Source organism: Mytilus galloprovincialis, chromosome 14 (genome assembly GCF_965363235.1).
Source record: "Mytilus galloprovincialis chromosome 14, xbMytGall1.hap1.1, whole genome shotgun sequence".
NCBI classification, from domain to species: Eukaryota; Metazoa; Mollusca; class Bivalvia; order Mytilida; family Mytilidae; genus Mytilus; species Mytilus galloprovincialis.
The window spans coordinates 45,630,411-45,650,040 of NC_134851.1; the positions used below are offsets into that span (position 1 = coordinate 45,630,411).

Genomic DNA, 19,630 nt, shown 5'->3' on the forward strand with positions numbered 1-19,630 from the left:
AATCTTTAATGACTTGACAACAGTATCGTAATTATATCCCTTCTTAATAAGTCTATTCAAAGGTTTTGTAAGTTTCTGAGGTGAATACTGACACCTTTGTGCTTTTTAAAGAATATTTCCATAAAAAATTGGATGTGAAATACCTGAACGTATTAGAAGTCTGTATGTTGAGCTATATTTACGAATGATGTCTTTATACCGATGATAAAATTTAGTAAATGTTTTGACTAGTTTGTGATATCGAAAACTCTGGTGTAATTATTTTTCAGTAATACATAAATTTCTCCCGTTAAAATCTAAAACATTGTTACATACACGAGCGAATCGTACAAGTTGAGATATATAAACACCGTAAGCTGGTGACAAGGGAACGTCACCATCTAAAAACGGATAATTAACGATAGGAAATGAAAAATCATCCCTTTTATCATAAATTTTAGTATTCAGCTTTCCATTAGTGATATAGATATCAAGATCGAGAAAAGGGCAGTGGTCATTGTTAGTATTAGCTTTATTTAAAGTAAGTTCAACAGGATAAATTTCATTAATATACATACTGAAGTCGTCATTATTGAGAGCCAAAATATCATCCAAATATCTAAAAGTATTATTAAATTTGTTTATCAGATGTTGTTTCGATGGGTCTTTGCTTATTTTTGTCATAAATTGTAACTCATAACAATGCACAGGTCCGCAAAAAGTGATGCACAGTTAGTCCCCATTGGAATTCCGATAATCTGACGATATACGGAATCCCCAAAGCGAACAAAAATGTTATCTAGTAAAAATTCAAGGGCATATATAGTATCAAAGCATGTCCAATTAACATAGCTTTTTTTGTTTATTGCTACTAAAAAATGACCTTAAAGAGTTTGAACATATATATTCACATTCTGATTTTTTGAATGCCCATTTAATTAGGTGTGTGAATTTTTTCTTAATGAGAATGTGAGGCAATGTGGTATACAGGGTAGAAAAATCAAAACTTTGAACAGATTCAAAATCACCAATATATGCATGCAATTTATCAAGTACTTCCAACGAGTTCTTGACACTCCAAAAGTAATTTATTCCACTATTTTCGAAGGCCTTATTTGAACAATTAATTATCAGGTTTTTAATTGTACCAAGTGTGCTGGTAAGAAGAATAGACAATTTAGTAGTTGAACAATGGCTTGAAGACGAAATAAATCTAAATTTGTAAGGGGTTTTGTGTAGCTTCGGAAGCCAATACATAGTTGGGACTTTCATTGTATTTGGCTCTGCTTGTAAAGCGGTGGCTAAAAGTTTATGTTTGTTACAGATTTCGATGTTTTTGTGTTCTGTTAAATTGTTCCTTTTAAAATTGTTATACGATGATGACTGATGTACCCATATTTTGACTATTTTATTTAGTGTGTCTGTTTAGTTACCGCATCTATGAAAATATAACGGAATTTGATGAAACTGTCATAAAGTGAGAGGGTTAGCGCTATAAAACCAGGTTTAATCCATCATTTTTTACATTTGTAAATGCCTGTACCAAGTCAGGAATATGACAGTTCTTGTCCATTCGTTTTTGATGCGTTTTGTTATTTGATTTTGCTATGTGTGCTGGTAAGAAGAATAGACAATTTAGTAGTTGAACAATGGCTTGAAGACGAAATAAATCATGTGATTATGGACTTTCCGAATTGATTTTTCTCTTTATTTTTGTGATTTTACTTTTTAAATGGCTATAGTGAAAAGCAAAAATAATCATTGATAAAAGATTGAAGCAAAAGTACCAGATGAGCGATTCAGACTCTTGTTTGCATATTGAAATTATAAAACGAATAAAGTTCAACTTCTTAAAATAGCATTAAAATCTCTGTAAATTACGTTAAACAAAAATACTGGGTTCAACCAACCATTTTAAGATTTTTTTTTCTTAAAATGTTCTGTATCAAGTCAGAAAATGACCATTGCTATGTTATAGTTCGTTCTTGTGTGTGTTACATTTTGATGTTGTGTTTCTGTTGTGTCGTTGTTCTCCTCTTATATTTGATGCGTTTCCCTCAGTTTTAGTTTGTTACCTGGATTTTTTTTTTTAATCAATTTATGAGTTTTTTCAACAGCGGTATACTACTGTTGCCTTTATTTAGGTAATATTTGAATAAAGTTCCCAAAATGTAAAAAGATGTACCACTTTTCTTACCAAATTTTGACAGAGAAATTCTCCAAAAGAAACGTCGTGAAAGTGACATGAATACAGACAATGACAGAGTTGTCAAGAAAATCGAATTTGATGCGTCTGTTGTATAAGTGAGAGGTCTAGCTAGCTTTAAAACCAGGTTTAAGCCTCCATTTACTACACATTAAAAATCCTCTACCAAGTCAGGGATATGACAGTGGTCGTTCATTCGTTTGATGTGTTTTAGCTTTTGATTTTGCCAATTGATTAAGGAATTTCCTGTTTGAATTTTCATCGGAGTTTCCACGTTGTAGTACCTGGGCTGCACGCTACTTTATGTATTCTGCACAGGAACGTAAGTGGTACTCCAAAAGTGCCCCAGCTAGAACTTTACTTTGCATTAGCAGCTAATAGTCAATCAAATTGATGAATTCTTTATCAAGTAGAGGCGACAAATACTACATCATCTTATTAGTTATAAAATAAAACATTTCAGCAAAGTGTTCTAAATATAATGTTAAATACTTTATTTTGTAAATCAATTAATGAAATCCGACTCAATTCTACTTTGGGAATTATGTATCTAAATAGGTTATACTGCAATAGTAAAAAAAAGACAATAAGTTGGTATAAAGTGAAGTCGATACAGAAAAAGAAATTAAAAAGGACATGGATTTATTCCATGTCCCGAAATTTATAAACCCCAATATTCACTTCATAGAACAGGCCGGATGTTCAACATTGAAACCATGTAATTGATTGTTTATACAAGCATTTAAATGATGAGGTTAAATGCTTCTTTCACAGTTGGTGTCCACTGATGTTATCAAATGAACAGAGATGGTTTGCTGGTCAAGATTATTTAATTTCTATATCATCTACACTAAACACATTTTATATTCTTGTCTACAAAATATTCTCATATTCATGGCATATTTTAATGGAAAAAAATCCTTTTTTTCCCACTGATTGGAAGGGCAATATGTATATAAAGCACTTTTTATTGCTATATCGTATCGAAAAGAGTGAGATCATATGTGAGCCAAAATTTGTTCCTGTGAAAAAAGTTCCAGTGGAACTAATATCACAGGAAATATGTTCTGGGAGAACTTTTTTCATAGATAATTTCAATATAATTTGTTCCATCTCTATGAAATAAGTTCCACACTTTACCTGGTGAAATAAGTACCGGGTTGGTGAAATTTGTTCTTACCTAGTGAAATAGGTTCCAGATTTATGAGATTTGTTCCTTACCTGGTGAAATAAGTTCTGGGTTTGTGAAATTTGTTCCTCACCTGGTAAAATAAGTTCCTAGTCTGTGAAATATGTTCCACTGGTTAAACAGGTTATCTTATATACTGAACATTTGTCATCAATGAGTTTAAAGTTATCATTCAAGTGCATTATAAAATAAGTATAATATATTGATAATATAATAAATGAAAAATGTAAATCATCCAATAAGAATCTCAGTGTGGACTGTAGCAAATGTTTAATTATAAACGTAAAAAATATCAAAATGACAGTCCCACTTTGAGCCAGAAAAGAGTAGGATGAAAAAAAATCTTTCAGAAAAAATTAAAGTCAAAGATGAACATGAACATATGAACAAATTTGAGAAGGACAAAATAACTGATTAATGATTCCATAGGACACGAAGAAACAAAAGACACACTCTTTTGCAACTGTTCCATGACGAGTACATGTATGACTAGAAACAGGGCCATGACATTTTACAGGAACCTAGGAGGAATACCACATAAAACATAGATAGAAATTATGATAAATTACTATCACTTTATCCTGTAGAACTTTACAGTCATGCCTACAATTGCACATGTATCCCATGCCAGCACACTCAGTGCAGCATTTAGCTTGCATTATAATTTAAGTGTAACAAGAAAATGTTTCGCTGTGCAATATGTTGCAAAGGTACTTATTTCAGTGAAAATAGGTTTGAGAAGAACTTATTCATTGATTTCTTTGAAATATGTACATATTGGTCTTCAACTAATATCACAGGAACTTATTTAAAACTTTTAATATTAACTGGAACAAAATTCATAGAGCTATGATATTTGTTCCGGAACTTATTTCATATTTGGTCAAAAAATTAGTTCCGGAACAAATTTTACAATGCTGGAACATATTTTCTGTGATATAAGTTCCGGCGGAACATATTTCCTATGAAATTTGTTCCAGCGGAACAAATGTCACGCCGGAACATATTTTTTGTTACACATACACTTAAAATAAGAGAAAATCAGTTGAAATATGAAACAAAATTGAGAATGGAAATGAGGAATGTGTGAAAGAGACAACAACCCGACAAACGAGCAGAAAATAGATGAAGGCTACAAATTGGTTTTCAACACAGCGAAAAATATCCAGCACTTGGAGATGTTTTAAAATGAAAATAAAACACAATAAAAATGTGTCCACAATACACGGATGCCCCACTCACACTATCATTTTCTATGTTCAGTGGACCGTGAAATTAGGTAAAAATTCTCAATTTGGCATTAAAGTTAGAAATCATAGGGAACATGTGCACTAAGTTTCAAGTTGATCACACTCCAACTTCAAAAACTACCGTGACCAAAAACTTTAACCTGAAGCGGGACAGACTGACGGATGGACGGACGAACGAACGGACACGCATTCCAGATAACATAATGCCCCTCTACTATCGTAGGTGGGGCATAAAAATAAGCTCGAGCGCATGCTACGCCTGGCGGTTTTCAAGAATATAGTTCTATAATTTCTCAATGTCATATCAGAAATTTATGACAAAAGGGGGGTTATCCTTATAGATATAAATCAGTCAACAAAGTTTAATGAAGACTGGTCAAAGCACTTTAAGATTATTGTCTAAAAACTGGAGAATAACTCCTTTTTATGACTAAAATCCCATAACTCGAAAATGTGAAATTTAAAACTTATAGAAAGCGAAAGGGAGCTTAAGTAAATAGATATAAACCAAAGTTTCATGAGAACTGCTGAACGCATTTTTGAGTTTTTGTCCAAATACAAGGAAATCATCCTGTTTTTAATGAATAAAACCCAATATCTCAGAAATGTAAAATCTGAATTTTATAAAAAAAAAAACTAAAAAAAAAACAAAATGGTAGATCATGTCAATAGATATTAACAATTTACCAAATTTCAGGCAAATTAGTTTAAGCGTTTTTGAGTTAATGTTTGACATGGTAAAGATGAACGGACAAAGATATGCAATAAAACGTTCTGTAAACAGGCGTAAACAAAGGAGGAAGGGTGTTTTTATCCCAAATTGTATTTGCTTCATGAATATTTTATTTGAAAATTTGTTTAAATATTAAGGAGATTTTGTTTTCTCAAAATTTATCAAATTTATCAAAAGAATGTGAAAATTACAAAGACTATTCATTTCTTATCAAAATTAATCTTCAAAATGCAACAATTATCAATCTATTCCACATTTTAAAAAAAATGAAAATTAATAAAAAATATTCATAACTTTATTTTACATTCCTTTAACTGTAACTGAACATGATTAATAAAACTAGAGGCTCTAAAGAGTCTGTGTCGCTCACCTTGGTCTATGTGAATATTAAACAAAGTAAGCAAATGGATTCATGACAAAATTGTGTTTTGGTAATGGTGATGTGTTTGTACATCTAACATTACTGAACATTCTTGCTGCTTACAATTACCTCTATCTATAATGAACTTGGCTCAGTAGTTTCAGTTGAAAATGTTAGTAAAAATGTAAAAAATTGTTAAAAATTGACTGTGAAGGACAATAACTCCTTAAGGGGTCAATTGACCTGATAAACAATTTTACCCCATGTCAGATTTGCTGGAAATGCTTTACTTTTTCAGTTATAAGCTAAAAACTGCATTTTACCCCTATGTTCTATTCTTAGCCATGGCGGCCATCTTGGTTGGTTGGCCTGGTCACCAGACACATTTTTTAAAGTAAATACCCAAAGATGATTGTGGCCAAGTTTGGATTAATTTAACCCAGTAGTTTCAGAAGAGAAGATTTTTGTAAAACATCACTAAGATTTACGAAAAATGGTGAAAAATTGACTATAAAGGGCAATAACTCATAAAGGGGACAACTGACCATTTCGATCATGTTGACTTGTTTGTAAATCTAACTTTGCTGAACACTATTGCAGTTTACAGTTTATCTCTTTCTATAATGATATTCAAGATAATAACCAAAAACAGCAAAATTTCCTTAAAATTACCAATTCAGGGGCAGCAACCCAACAACAAGTTGTCAGATTCATCTGAAAATTTCAGGGCAGATAGATCTTGACCTGATAAACAATTTTACCACTAACAGATTTGCTCTAAATGCTTTGGTTTTTTGAGTTATAAGCCAAAAACTGCATTTACCCCTGTTCTATTTGTAGCCTTGGCGGCCGTCTTGGTTGGTTGGCCGGGTAACCGGACACATTTTTTAACTAGATACCCCAATAATGATTGTGGCCAAGTTTGGTTTAATTTGGCCCAGTAGTTTCAGAGGAGAAGATTTTTGTAAAAGTTAACAGACGACGACGACGGACGACGGACGCAAAGTATTAGAAAAGCTCACATAACCCTTCGGGCCTGGTGAGCTAAAAAAGTGACTTAATTGTCAAAATCTTAGGAAGAATATTAATACATATATAATGTTACATGTAGTAAAAATATTTATTTTTCAAGTAAAGACAGAAAATGCCAAAATCATGAAAATGTTGACTTTCTTATCAGAAAATCGATGTGTAACATCTGTGGTCACTTTTTTGGGAAGAGTGATGCATAAATTACAAGGACTTCACACTGTGAAGGTACTCAGTTGTGAAATTTGAGATTCCCTCAAATCTGAGGGCATTCTTCGGGCTGTACTATAAAGTATATATATGATTCACCAGTACACGTTGAACAGTAAACACAATCAAACATGTTAAAAGAGTGATTTTGTCAAACCAAACATAAATCAAGATTTTTACAATTTCTGTAAAATTGGAAGCATTCTTGACCTGAAAACGTTCATGCAAACTAATCTTCATGGACTGACACACTAAAAATATAGTCCTATAATCATAGGAACTTAGCACTTATATAGAATTTATAACATTAACAACAATTATAAACGTACATTTTATCAATAACATATTAACAGCATAATAAAAGAATTAAAAAAAAACATATGCGACCTTGGCATGCCAGGAGTTATATACTTATCTTCCAAGCATATTTTCTATGGATCAAATTAAGAAAAGATGTTTTTCCTAATAAAATTATCAATGAAACAAAGACAATTTGTCATAATTCCGATGTTGATATACATTAAAACCATTTAGAAGAGCACTTTTTTGTTTATGTATCATATAACTCTTAAACAACCCCATATCGTAAAATCCAAATTGGAAAATGTCTGCAATTTGCAAAATCAAATATCTAATATACTATAAAATGTTCACAAGCATTAAAACTCTCAACCTGAATTATCAATAGCTTTAACCACTTCTAGTTAAATTGAAAATAGAAAGAGGGAATGTGTCATAGAGACAACAACCCATTAATTTAGCTTAAGAGTTGATATGCCGCGACAATTCTACAGTTTCATTTACCTAGTATAATGTTCTGTTTTATAAAACCTTATTTACAAAAATCTTTTTTTTTTTAAATATTCTATATTATGTTAAAGTTCAATATTTAGAACAGTTTACGATTTCAAATTCTCCAAGCAGGGACAATGTACCTTTTTTTCATTAACAAAATAACCACGTCCCTGATCTAGGACTTGAAGCAGAATACAATGTACAACAAAATTCACTCATAGTGAAATAATAAAAAATCTTATGAATTATACATGTACAGAAAAAAAGGTCAGGGAATCAACATGTTGTATATCTGTAACAGTATATTCATACAAATTTATCGCCTGAACTTACAACTTATTTTTTATTGTGAATATAAGATATCCTTCTCCCGTGTGATAAACATGATACAACTCTGTAAATTCTTTCAGTATACGGTGGCGGAGAGTAAACTGATAAGATTGTTTATGATGCGACTGTCATACAAGTGAGAGGTTTAGCTAGCTATAAAACTAGGTTCAATCCACCATTTTCTACATTTGAAAATGCCTGTACCAACTCAGGAATATGACAGTTCTTGTCCATTCGTTTTTGATGCGTTTTGTTATTTGATCTTGCCATGTGATTATGGACTTTCTGAATTGATTTTCCTCTGAGTTCAGTATTTTTGTGATTTTACTTTTTAATACACAGCAATAGTGGCCTGAACAAGAAAATAATAAGAGTATTTAACGCTTGCCTTGGATATATAAACTTATGACTTCATAGAATTCCAATAACTGAATGGCTATATAATTTCCACATCTATCTTTCTTTTTGTTTTTGGTTTTCTTGTGATATTGATTTGAATTGTTCTGAAGCGATTTATAAGATTAGTAGAGTTTTATTGACTAAATATGAAACGGACATCAATACTTAGAAAGGGATTTTACTAACAATGACAAAATATTTGGTATACATCTTGCTTCACCTGTTTAACAGTTTTGTATTTCTTACTAAAAGTAAGTTTTGTATAATTCAGATTGAATGCATCTAGTATATGTCTCAAATGAAATACATTGTAAAACCAATCAATATTCATCACAAATGTGTAACGTTTGAGAGTATTGAACTTGTTTTAATTTAGAACTAATACCTGTTATCAAAAGTAGTTCATCAAGCAAATTCTACACACAGTGTGTTCCATCACAATTTTATGGATTAGGTCAAGATACGGTCAGCTATACTGATTTAATTGAGATATTGCAGTTGTTTTGGCGTGCTAAAGTAAGTGTTAAAGGGATCTTATAATACACTTGAGTCCTAATAACCCAAAGTTCTTATTTTTCTGTGACATAACATTATAATGATTCGTTGTAAACTAGGTAATTGATCATTATTGTTCTGCATTAAAGACTATGCACTCTGAGACTATGCAATTTTCAAACGTAAACATTCTCCCTTTCAAAAAACGAAAGGTACGTATAACAAATAACCGTACGGACAACATGAAATCCCATAAGAAATTTTAAACCAAACTGTTTCCTAGATTTTTAGATTAGATACAGAAAGTGGAAAATTAAAATGTGAAAAAAAAACGGTTTTATAAAATTAACCATTTGATCACAAAAATGATGAAATTTTTTTTTTTAATTTTCAGGTTACTTTCCAAAGAACTAACAATGTCTTAAAAAACCAATAGAAGGAAAAGATATATTCCTTAGTTGCAAACTAAATAGAGAACACATTTCTGTAACTTGGTATAGGAAGGAAAACAAAACTGTTTCCTAGATTTTTAGATTAAGTACAAAAAGTGGAAAATCAAAATGTGAAAAAAACGGTTATAAACAATTAACCAGTTGATCACACAAATGATGACATATGTTTTTTTTTTAATTTTCAGGTTACTTTTCCAAAGACCTAACAATGTCCCCGAAAAACCCAATAGAAGGAAAAGATGTTTTCCTTAGTTGCAAACTACAAAGAGAACACATTTCTGTAACTTGGGATAGAAAGGAAAACAAGAAAGATGCAAAGGTTATATCCAAGGTAAAGAATAAAAAGCACACCTTGAAAATACCTAGAGCTACAACGAGTGACAATGGTATCTATTATATAGATGTTGAAGGTGTGAAAAGAGAAATAAAGTTAGAAGTTGAGGGTAAGATAGATCTTCATATTTGATTTCATTTGAAGTGTATAACAAGTATCTACACATCTTAAATATATCTATGATCAGTTTATTTATTGCCTAATATGCATTCGAAAACGTGCTATGGATGTATTTAAATGAAGCCTTAAATTATTGCACCGAAACAAATGTGACATTTCATTTCGCCCAGTTTTAATTTTGCAAAGATGATCATACTTGTTACTACATGTACTAGTTGATTTATATACGGCAACATATGGTGACGTTATAGTAAGTAGTAATAAGTTTTTTTTAAGTTAAGACCACTTGTAAACACTAGGAAAGTATTTTTATTATTGTTCTGTTGTCATGAAAATGTGCATTCACCAAAGAAGATCATCTGCATCCATGTATCATATATATAATGCAAATCATCTTTGCAAAAATGAAACTGGAAGAACAGAAATGTTACATCACTATTCAAGGTTAAGGGAGAGTTGACCCGCAAACAGAGATAATAAAGAAAACAAATACATTTAACAGACAGAAAGTATGAACAAAATTGAAAACATTGATAAACAAAATATATATCTGCAAACCGATGCCCTGTGGTTGGCATGTGCTCGCCAAGGCGGTCTCTCCTATTCTTTCAAAAATTTTATCTATACCCTTATGCCTAGTGTTCATTTCGGATACCCTTATGTCTTTTATTTCTATAAGATGCACATGTAATAACGTCCAAGAGATTCCGTGTTTTTATGAAAATGTTTTGACATAATGAAAGGGTTCACATAACGTAAGAACATCGCAGCATGAACTGAAGTGTGCATATCTAAAAAAAATGTATCTTGTAACGAAGTAACCACATCATATCCAACTAAGTTAGACATCACGTGACTTCTGTGACGTATACTAGCCGTCATTTTGTATTATATTTCCCCATATAAAATGCATAGATGCTTCAATAAAGTTCAATTTTCTCATAAACCTGACCCGTTTTCTAACTTTTGCAAATCAATCCTTGATATTCAAACATATTTCTATCAAACAATGTTGGTCCTAACAGTTTAATTTTTGATTAAAGTCGGTCATTTTAGAGTTGTAAAAACATGCACTTTTTCTCGTCATTTTTCCGTTGACTCAATGCTAAATTACCGATACCCATGTCTACTTGTACATCAAATAAAGAAATTCCGTAAATAAAAAACAAACTTTGCAAATCGATTAAGTATATATAAGCATATATCTGACGGGGAATACTACTTACAACACTTTAATTTTAGGGCAAATTCGGTCAAACATCGATTTAAAACAGGGAAATTTTCGGGATTTTTCAAAATGGCGGATGATGTATATGGAAATGTTGCATCAAATCAAGGATTTGTATAGTAAGACTTTTCTAGATTAAATCTAAATTTTCATTCAGAATCTCTGATATTTCTGTTGTTTTCTTTGGTGACATTTCGATATGATTGATTCAAAAACCGGAAAATATTTTACAATAAAATTCATAATACATTTTTTTCTCTTCCTTTTTAAAGGTGTTTTTCCTGATTTCTGTATATTTTATCTTTCTGTAGAAATATATTTATACATTCCTTATAGAACAAAAAAATGTTTTCATCCGATGAGAAAAAAACCCAATGCCCAACAATTATTATAGATAAATATTCTATACCTTTAAAATTTCACCCCTTTACAGAACAGGTGAACTCTGACTTGGGTTATAATGTTACGTAACAATATAGTGTCAGGTAGACCTGCAAACCAAAAGCAACCAGGTGACATTAAACATCCTGTCAGTGTGTATACATGTATTACCAGAGTTTAAATTTTGTAATATACAAAAGTTTTCATAAATGTACAAATAAATACCTTCTTTTATTTTCCCGTGTCAAATCAGAAGACGTATGTATCATATCAACTTTAAGAACATATAAAAGATATTCAAATATTTATGTTTCCATAATTATTTTAAAGAAATATTATGATTCAAATTTTAATTTAATTTAAATGGGATTGTTTTAATTTATTTTATAGGAAATTCAACGAGATTTTATTATTATTCTTTTTTAATTCAATATTTTAAGCTAAATCCCTGCATTCAGTGAATCGGTATAAAGTTTAACTCGTGTACAAAATGTTATTGTATACATTTCAACAGAGACGTCGTATAATACGATTGCTCTGATTTCAACAATATTGTATACCCTATAATATCTATCGACAGAGTTATCGGTCCTGAATAGGACTGATATAGTTGGGTATGTCAAGTAACGAAGAACTTTTCTTATCATGAAAGGAAGTAACCTAATCACTTAATGAAGTTTCACATCATGTAGAGAAGTAACCAGATCACATAATGATTTTTTCTCATCATGAAAAGAAGTAACCTAATCACTTAATGAAGTTTCACATCATGTAAAGAAGTAACCACATCACTTTATAAAGTTTTCACATCATCTAAAGAAGTAACCAGATCACATAATGACGTTTTCTCATCATGAAAAGAATTATTCTAATCACTTAAAGAAGTTTTCACATCATGAAAAGAAGTAATCACATCACTTAATGAAGTTTTCACATCATGTAAAGAAGTAACCACATCATTTGATGAAGTTGTCACTACTAACCAGTACTGATTTTGACTGTAAGCTACTTTTCTAATAATTTTACTGCAGTTGAGTAATCTTACAATTCACTTTCAAGTGATGATATCATCATAATGACGCCCGTTTAAGTCTAAAACTCATTTACAAGTCTCCTCAATTTGTGTTTTTTCACAATTCTTCAATTTATATTTAAGAATCAACGAATTAATGTACATAACACTATATATTGTTTAAAAACCTGTTATCCTATAATTCCAATTGATAAATGTATCCTGAATTATTGATATCATTAACCCAATATATTAACCTATTCATTTAGAAGAAGACTATATGAACATTCTCTTGCCTTTTAAATGTCAATTTATAGAAAATAGTATGTTAACAGTTCATGATTTCCAACTTTTCAGTAGGTCACTGAGTACCGAATACTTTTTTTTGTTTATAACATAACCATGTCTCTGGTCTAGGACATGTAGCAGATCATATTATTATCAACTTCCCAACAAAAATTTCAAAATCCTGTTAATGTTTTCTCATAACAATGATTATAAAGGGACAAGGTTATGGAATAAAAGTTGAGCTTGGTTTTCGAAAGTATCTTATGACTAATACATGTCTTATGATGGTCTTATGACATGTCAACGTCGTAAGACATGTCATAAAATTTGTCGTAAACTTAAGATACCTCGCGACATGACGTATGAAAGTCATATGATTATCAACTAATATTTCATTACTTTTCATGTATAATTTCATGTTCATTACAAAAACATATAGTTGTGTTGATCAGTCGGTTAAATAAAAAAGATTAACTCTCCTCCACATCGTCAATTAAAATTTGAACCTCCTCCGACGTAGAATTTGAACTCCCTTTCTTACTCATGATTTTGTATAAAACAAAATACATAATATTTCTTCTCTTGTATTGTATAGTACTTTATTAACGTAATCTAGTGGCATTTCGTTAAATAGGTACTCCATGTACCGAACGGAACCGTACCAGTATCAAATACGCGAAGTTCAACATTGATAATATAATACAAACATTAACCAATAATCAATTCAGTTTTTAATTTCTTTGAATATATAACTAGAAAAAGTGATGCCCTGGCACTCCACTCTGAAGTAATTGTATCATCAAATCTATTCTTTTAACCAAGTTTTATTGTTCCACACATAATAAGTGTTTTCGATAATTAAGTTATATACGGTAACTTGACTTCCATTTATGACTGAGATCGGGAACTACTGCTTTCCATAAATATCAAATTTATAGTTGTCGTTGGTTGACCTCCGTAATATTTGTATTTCGTGAACTGTTTTGTTATAAAGTAGGAAGTTAGTTTTCTCAATTGGATTGATTCATTTTATGATATGTTGGGACCGTTTATAGCCGTCGGTATAAGTGTTTATAATTGCTGAAGGCAGTACGGTTGCCTATAATTGCTTACATCCTGTTTATTTGAACTTTGACAGATAGTTGTCTCATTGACAATCATACCACATCTCCTTATTTTTAAATAAATATGCAAAAGTATTCAAATAACTCGCATCAGTTTATCGTGAATATAATGTCAGTTTCGTATAGATAAATTCAGTCTAATTAATAATTATTTAAATAATTTTTTGTCAGTGTGTTCTGGTCCATATTTAAGAGGGTTAAAACAACTGGGAAATGTCTGTTCTTTTTAGTCAATCTGTAAAGCTGATTCGATCATACAACTAAAGGCAATTGTTTATGCCCCACCTATGATAGTAGAGGGGCATTATGTTTTCTGGTCTGTGCTTCCGTTCGTTCGTCCGTTCGTCTGTCCGTTCGTCTGTGCGTCCGTTCAGGTTAATGTTTTTGATCAAGGTAGTTTTTGATGAAGCTGAAGTCCAATCAACTTGAAACTTAGTACACTTGTTGCTTATGATATGATCTTTCTAATTTTAAAGCCAAATTAGACTTTTGACTCTACTTTCACGGTCCACTTAACATAGAAAATGAAAGTGGGAGTTTCAGGTTAAAGTGTTTGGTCAAGGTAGTTGTTGATGAAAGTGAAGTCCAATCAACTTGAAACTTAGTACATATGTTCCCTATAGTATAATATTTCCAATTCTAATGCCAAATAAGATTATTACCCAATGTCACGGTCCATGGAATATGGAAAAGGATAGTGTGAGTGGGGCATCAGTGTACTTTCGACACATTCTTGTTTTTTTTTGAAATTTCAGATTACTTTTCCGAAGAATTAAAAACTGAACCTGAAAACCCGATAGAAGGAAATGACATAGTAATAAGTTGCAAGATTAAAAGAAAGCACGTTTCTGCAACTTGGTTGAAGAATGACAACAAATTGAGTTCTAAAGATAAAGTGAAATCCACTGTAAAGAAAAAAACTCATACCTTAACAATACCATCAGCTGAAAAGAGTGACAGTGGTACATATTGTATAGAATTTTCGAGTGTGCAAAGACAAATAGACGTAAAAGTTGAAGGTATGTTGTCTCTTTGGATATAATAAATTGAAATAAACAAATATGTACACAGGGTACATTTAATTGAAATAAACTTGTTATATAGAGCCAAGAATCAAAATGACACCTGAAATGAAATGCACTTAAATATTAAGAAAAAGTCTTTCCGCCCAGTTTGAAAAAAAGAGTACGTTTTTAAGTACTTATAGCTGCAAATTGATTACTATTTTTCTTTTTAAATGATAATATGTAATTGTTCAGAGTATAACGCACCAGTTTATATCGTATATAATGTCAGTTGAATATAGGCAAACTCAATCTCATAAATAAATAGTTCAGTAACTATTTATAATGTTTTCCGTTCGATTAGGTGCATTCACAGATAGGTCAAATTAGCCGTAAATATATGTTCTTATAAACTGAATTTGTACAGCTTTATTCGATTATGCTAATGACGACACAATTTGTAAAAAATTCAGATTACTTCTCGGAAGGTTTATCAATTACCCCGGAAAACCCGAAAGAAGGAAATGAAATAAACATCACTTGCACGATTAAAAGAATGCACATTTCTGCCACTTGGTTGAAGAATGGAACCACATTGAATTTTTCCGATAAAGTTAAGATCACTGTAAAGGACAAACAGCATACCTTGATAATACTCAGAGCTCAAAAGAGTGACAGTGGTACATATTGTATAGAAGTTGAGGGTGTGAAAAGACAAATAGACGTAAATGTTGAAGGTAGGATGTCTCTGTGGATACATATATTGAAATGGACAAATACTTTAACAAATTAGATATTATTGCACATTCTAGCGTCAAACGTTCGCAATAGATGAGTCGGAATGACATAAAATAGAATTGCACTGAAAACAAATTCATACCTTGAGATAAAAAGATTATTCTTTTTAATGGCTTGATAATGTACGACACACACTGATAGAGGGACATGGTGTACACATCAGTTGTAAACTTACAAGAAACAAACTAAATTAAAAGGGAATAACACTGAGTTCGATAGATCTGACATAATCCCTTGTAAAAAATACAAAATACAAATGTTATACAATAGCTGTACTTGATAAAAAAAAAATACAAGAAGAATCAAGAGAGTAAAGAGTTTTTATTTCTTTTATAATAAACAAAAAAAGCTTCAACTATAATTTTGTTTACATTTAAGATTGAGATTTTTCACATTACAGTTTAGAAAGCTTAATAATCACAATTTTAACCCCACAAATTGCCAAATCATTATTGACCAGTAAATTTACAAGCATGTTATTCAATGTTTAAACAACTACTTTACTTTCCTTCCAACACAAAAAGTTCGAAACATAACATAGTCATATGTGATTGCAATATATTGTCTATAGTACTCTATACACAATAACACTGTACGTGTTATGTTAAATATTAGATCATAAGTAAATTTTTTTGAGACAGAATTTTCTTATACTTAGCCAAAATGAAGATTTTTCTATGATCTTTTCAAAAATATAATAAAAAGTATGGGTCACCGTGCTATTTTTCAAGCTATGAGTCGTTGAAAATTGCCTAAATTTGGTTAGATTGTTCATGGAAAAACACATTTGTGTGCATAAAAAAAAATCTATGAGATAGAATTTTGAAATAAATTGTGAAAAGATAGTTTTTGTAATACATTTTAAGAAAATAAAAAGAAAAAATGGTGTCACTGAACTTGTTTTCTTGCTACAAGTAAAAAGAAAAAATTCCCTATCAGTCCAGTATAATTTTTTTACTAAAAGAGTTATCCTCCCTTAAATGGACAATTTGAAAAAAAGGATTCTAAAAGCCAAAAAAATTATATGTGTTAAAATATTTTGAATTATACAATAAATCCCCAAGTTTTCTTAATATTATTAAACAGTCTAACCTTTGAATTACAAATCTGTCTCCAAATTTGCAGATTTAGGCAAATAACTAGACCGATTTTTTACTGTGATTGTACAATCCAAGATGGCGGTATACAATGTATCTACCTTAAACTGCTAACGTTTAGGACAAAAATAGAAAATAAACACAAATAAAGATAAAAAGCAATTAATGGTAAATCTAAAGGTAAGATATACGATAGCTTTTTGGCAATTCACAATCTAACTAAAGTAGTATGTATCACAAAATAAAAAAACAAAATATGATGAGGGTAGATTTCTTTTAATCAATGTTGGATGGATAAGAACATTTTTACTGTAGATAATGTATATGCATCAATTATACAAAGAGATAGAAAAGGAATACACGGATATTGGGAATGATTGATAAGGTATCGTCAAATTTGAAGGGGATATGAATAAAAATCTGACTGAAAATAACAGAAAAAAATTCGGCTTTGTTCATTGTTAAAGGCCGTACGGTGACCTATAGGTGTTAATATCTGTTTCATTTAGTCTCTTGTGGAGATTTGTTTCATTGGCAACCATACGACATCTTATTATTTTTATAAGTACACAACATTTTAATTAACCTGTAAACACCGTAAACACTTAAATTAGGAAAACGTAAATAAGTCGATATATTGAGTATAATTAACCAAAATAAACTTTTATTGAAGAAAGACATACAATATCAACATATTAAGCATTATTATTCTCCTATGAGCACTGAATTAAACTACATATAATAACAGTTGTTATAAGACCTGTTGGATATCAAACTGATGGATTAAGCAATTCTATTAAAGTTAAAGCACACAGAAGGAGCTGGCTGGGGTTTCTTTAGAATTAATTATAGTGATCTTTACAATATTTTGGCCACGAGCATCACTGATTCATTAATTAACCAGGCTTAAAATTATGTATGTCAAACGCGCTCTTCGATAACAAAAGATTCGCTTGAATAAAAAATGTTAAAACAGAACAAACAAAGTACGGGTTTGAATAGAATTGACCACCATAGATAACGAAAGGTTTAGAATAGGTGGTATGTGTGCGTCTTAAAGTCTATTACACAAACTGGACTTATATTTAGAGAATGATGCGGTTCACATCTGAGAATGAATACGCAACAACTTTTTTTTTTTTTAAAGCATAAAAACAATCTGTTCTTGGGGTAGAAAATCCTTGAATTCACGAAAGCTTGTAACTCTGTGAAATTTAAAAAAAGAATCACAAGGTATTGACTGGCTTAGTGTAGAGTTTATCAAACGTTCTGGACAAATTTAAAAGAAAGTAAAAGTATTTACAGATATACTTTCAACATGACTCAAATGAAAAGTTAAGTACACTCCAAATAATCAGACAGTCTCTTTATAATATATAAAAAAGGGCAACCATTTTCATTTAGATAACTGCTGGTCAATAAATTTGCTTAAAGTCGACACAAAACATTTTGCATATCATTAAGTACCACGTAAAATGCCCATAGCTTTGATCATCCACAGGGTCGAAATGGTTGTATTAAACATAGGTTTATAGGTTTTGCAGTATTTGTTGCTTTATACGTAGGACAACGTAAGACAACGGCGCAAATTGCCAAAAGCTGTCTCACAATAAATAACTAAGTAAATCTATTAAATAATTATGATGATATCATTTAGAAAGCAATACGATGATTAGAGGTACAAAAATCTATGCTAAACGGGTTTTTTTTAATATGTGTTAGTACGTCGATAGTCTTTACCAATAATCTGTGACTGGGGAATACAAATTTGGTCTCTTGGTCTTCTTCCGACCGGCAGTGAAACGCTTGACAAAGTGGGGCGTCCGCTTGGTTGTGCGGGATGTAGAAGTTTTCAGCCACGTCCGTTCAGAATTGGGACGTTAAATCCGGGGCCTCGTGTAAATACACTCATTATAGATACCAAGATTGAAATTTTTTATTACGCTGACGCGCGTTTCGTCTACAAAAGACTCATTTGTGACGCTCGAATCAAAAAATGTTAAAATGCTAAATACAGTACGAAGTTGAAGAGCAGTGAGGACATACAGAGAGTTCCATGCTTTTTGCACGTTAAGAACACTTGCAACAACTCTTGAGTGGTTCCTAGTTGACCTGTTGCAAGGCAAAATTTATACCCTCGTTTTCAAGTGGCAGTTCTAATTTCCCCGACCATCATCCCGGATGACCACTTTTACAAGACCTTCCTATTGTATGTATTGTTAACTTGTTCTCGTCCTAAACATGCATGAAATATTTTAACTTGGCGTTAAGCAACCAACAATCAATCAATCAATCAGTTCGAATTCGTTTCGAAAGTTTCAAATCCCCTTCTTATACCTCGAAGCACACATACCATTACGTGTAAAAAAAGATTGTTGACGTTCAAGGTTACTAATGTATATCACTGTCAATACGAACATAGATATGTTTTTAAATATAATAATCATTCAACCTATTATAAATTGATATGTCATGTATCTGGAGGTGTCTCACCAATATCGAAAAAAAAACATTTTGAAATATGGATTAAATTTATATCAAACACTAAATTAGACAATCATCAAATAAAAATATCTAGCTTACTTCTTTAATTAAATGTTATGTAATATACAAACAAACAAAAAATGTGGTAGGAATGCCAATGAGACAACTCTTCACCAGAGACCAAATGAACATGATGAAGAAGAAGTTAACAACTATAGGTCATTGTATGGCCTTCAAAAGTGAGTATTTGGTATATGGGGTGAATATCCCCTGTTTTTAAATGTACCTGAATATCCGTTAAAAAAAATATAGAATAAGAAATAAAATTAATT

At 31.0% G+C, this 19,630-nt stretch overlaps 1 protein-coding gene across 1 annotated transcript in view; it reads left to right on the plus strand.

The window, feature by feature from the left end:
• Positions 1–19,630, plus strand: part of LOC143058098 (obscurin-like) — a 60,851-nt gene that overhangs the window by 31,529 nt on the left and 9,692 nt on the right. The window contains exons 6-8 of the mRNA XM_076231561.1: positions 9,614–9,871; positions 14,671–14,934; positions 15,393–15,656. Coding sequence (XP_076087676.1) covers positions 9,614–9,871; positions 14,671–14,934; positions 15,393–15,656 — 786 coding nt within the window. The remainder of the gene's footprint in view (positions 1–9,613; positions 9,872–14,670; positions 14,935–15,392; positions 15,657–19,630) is intronic.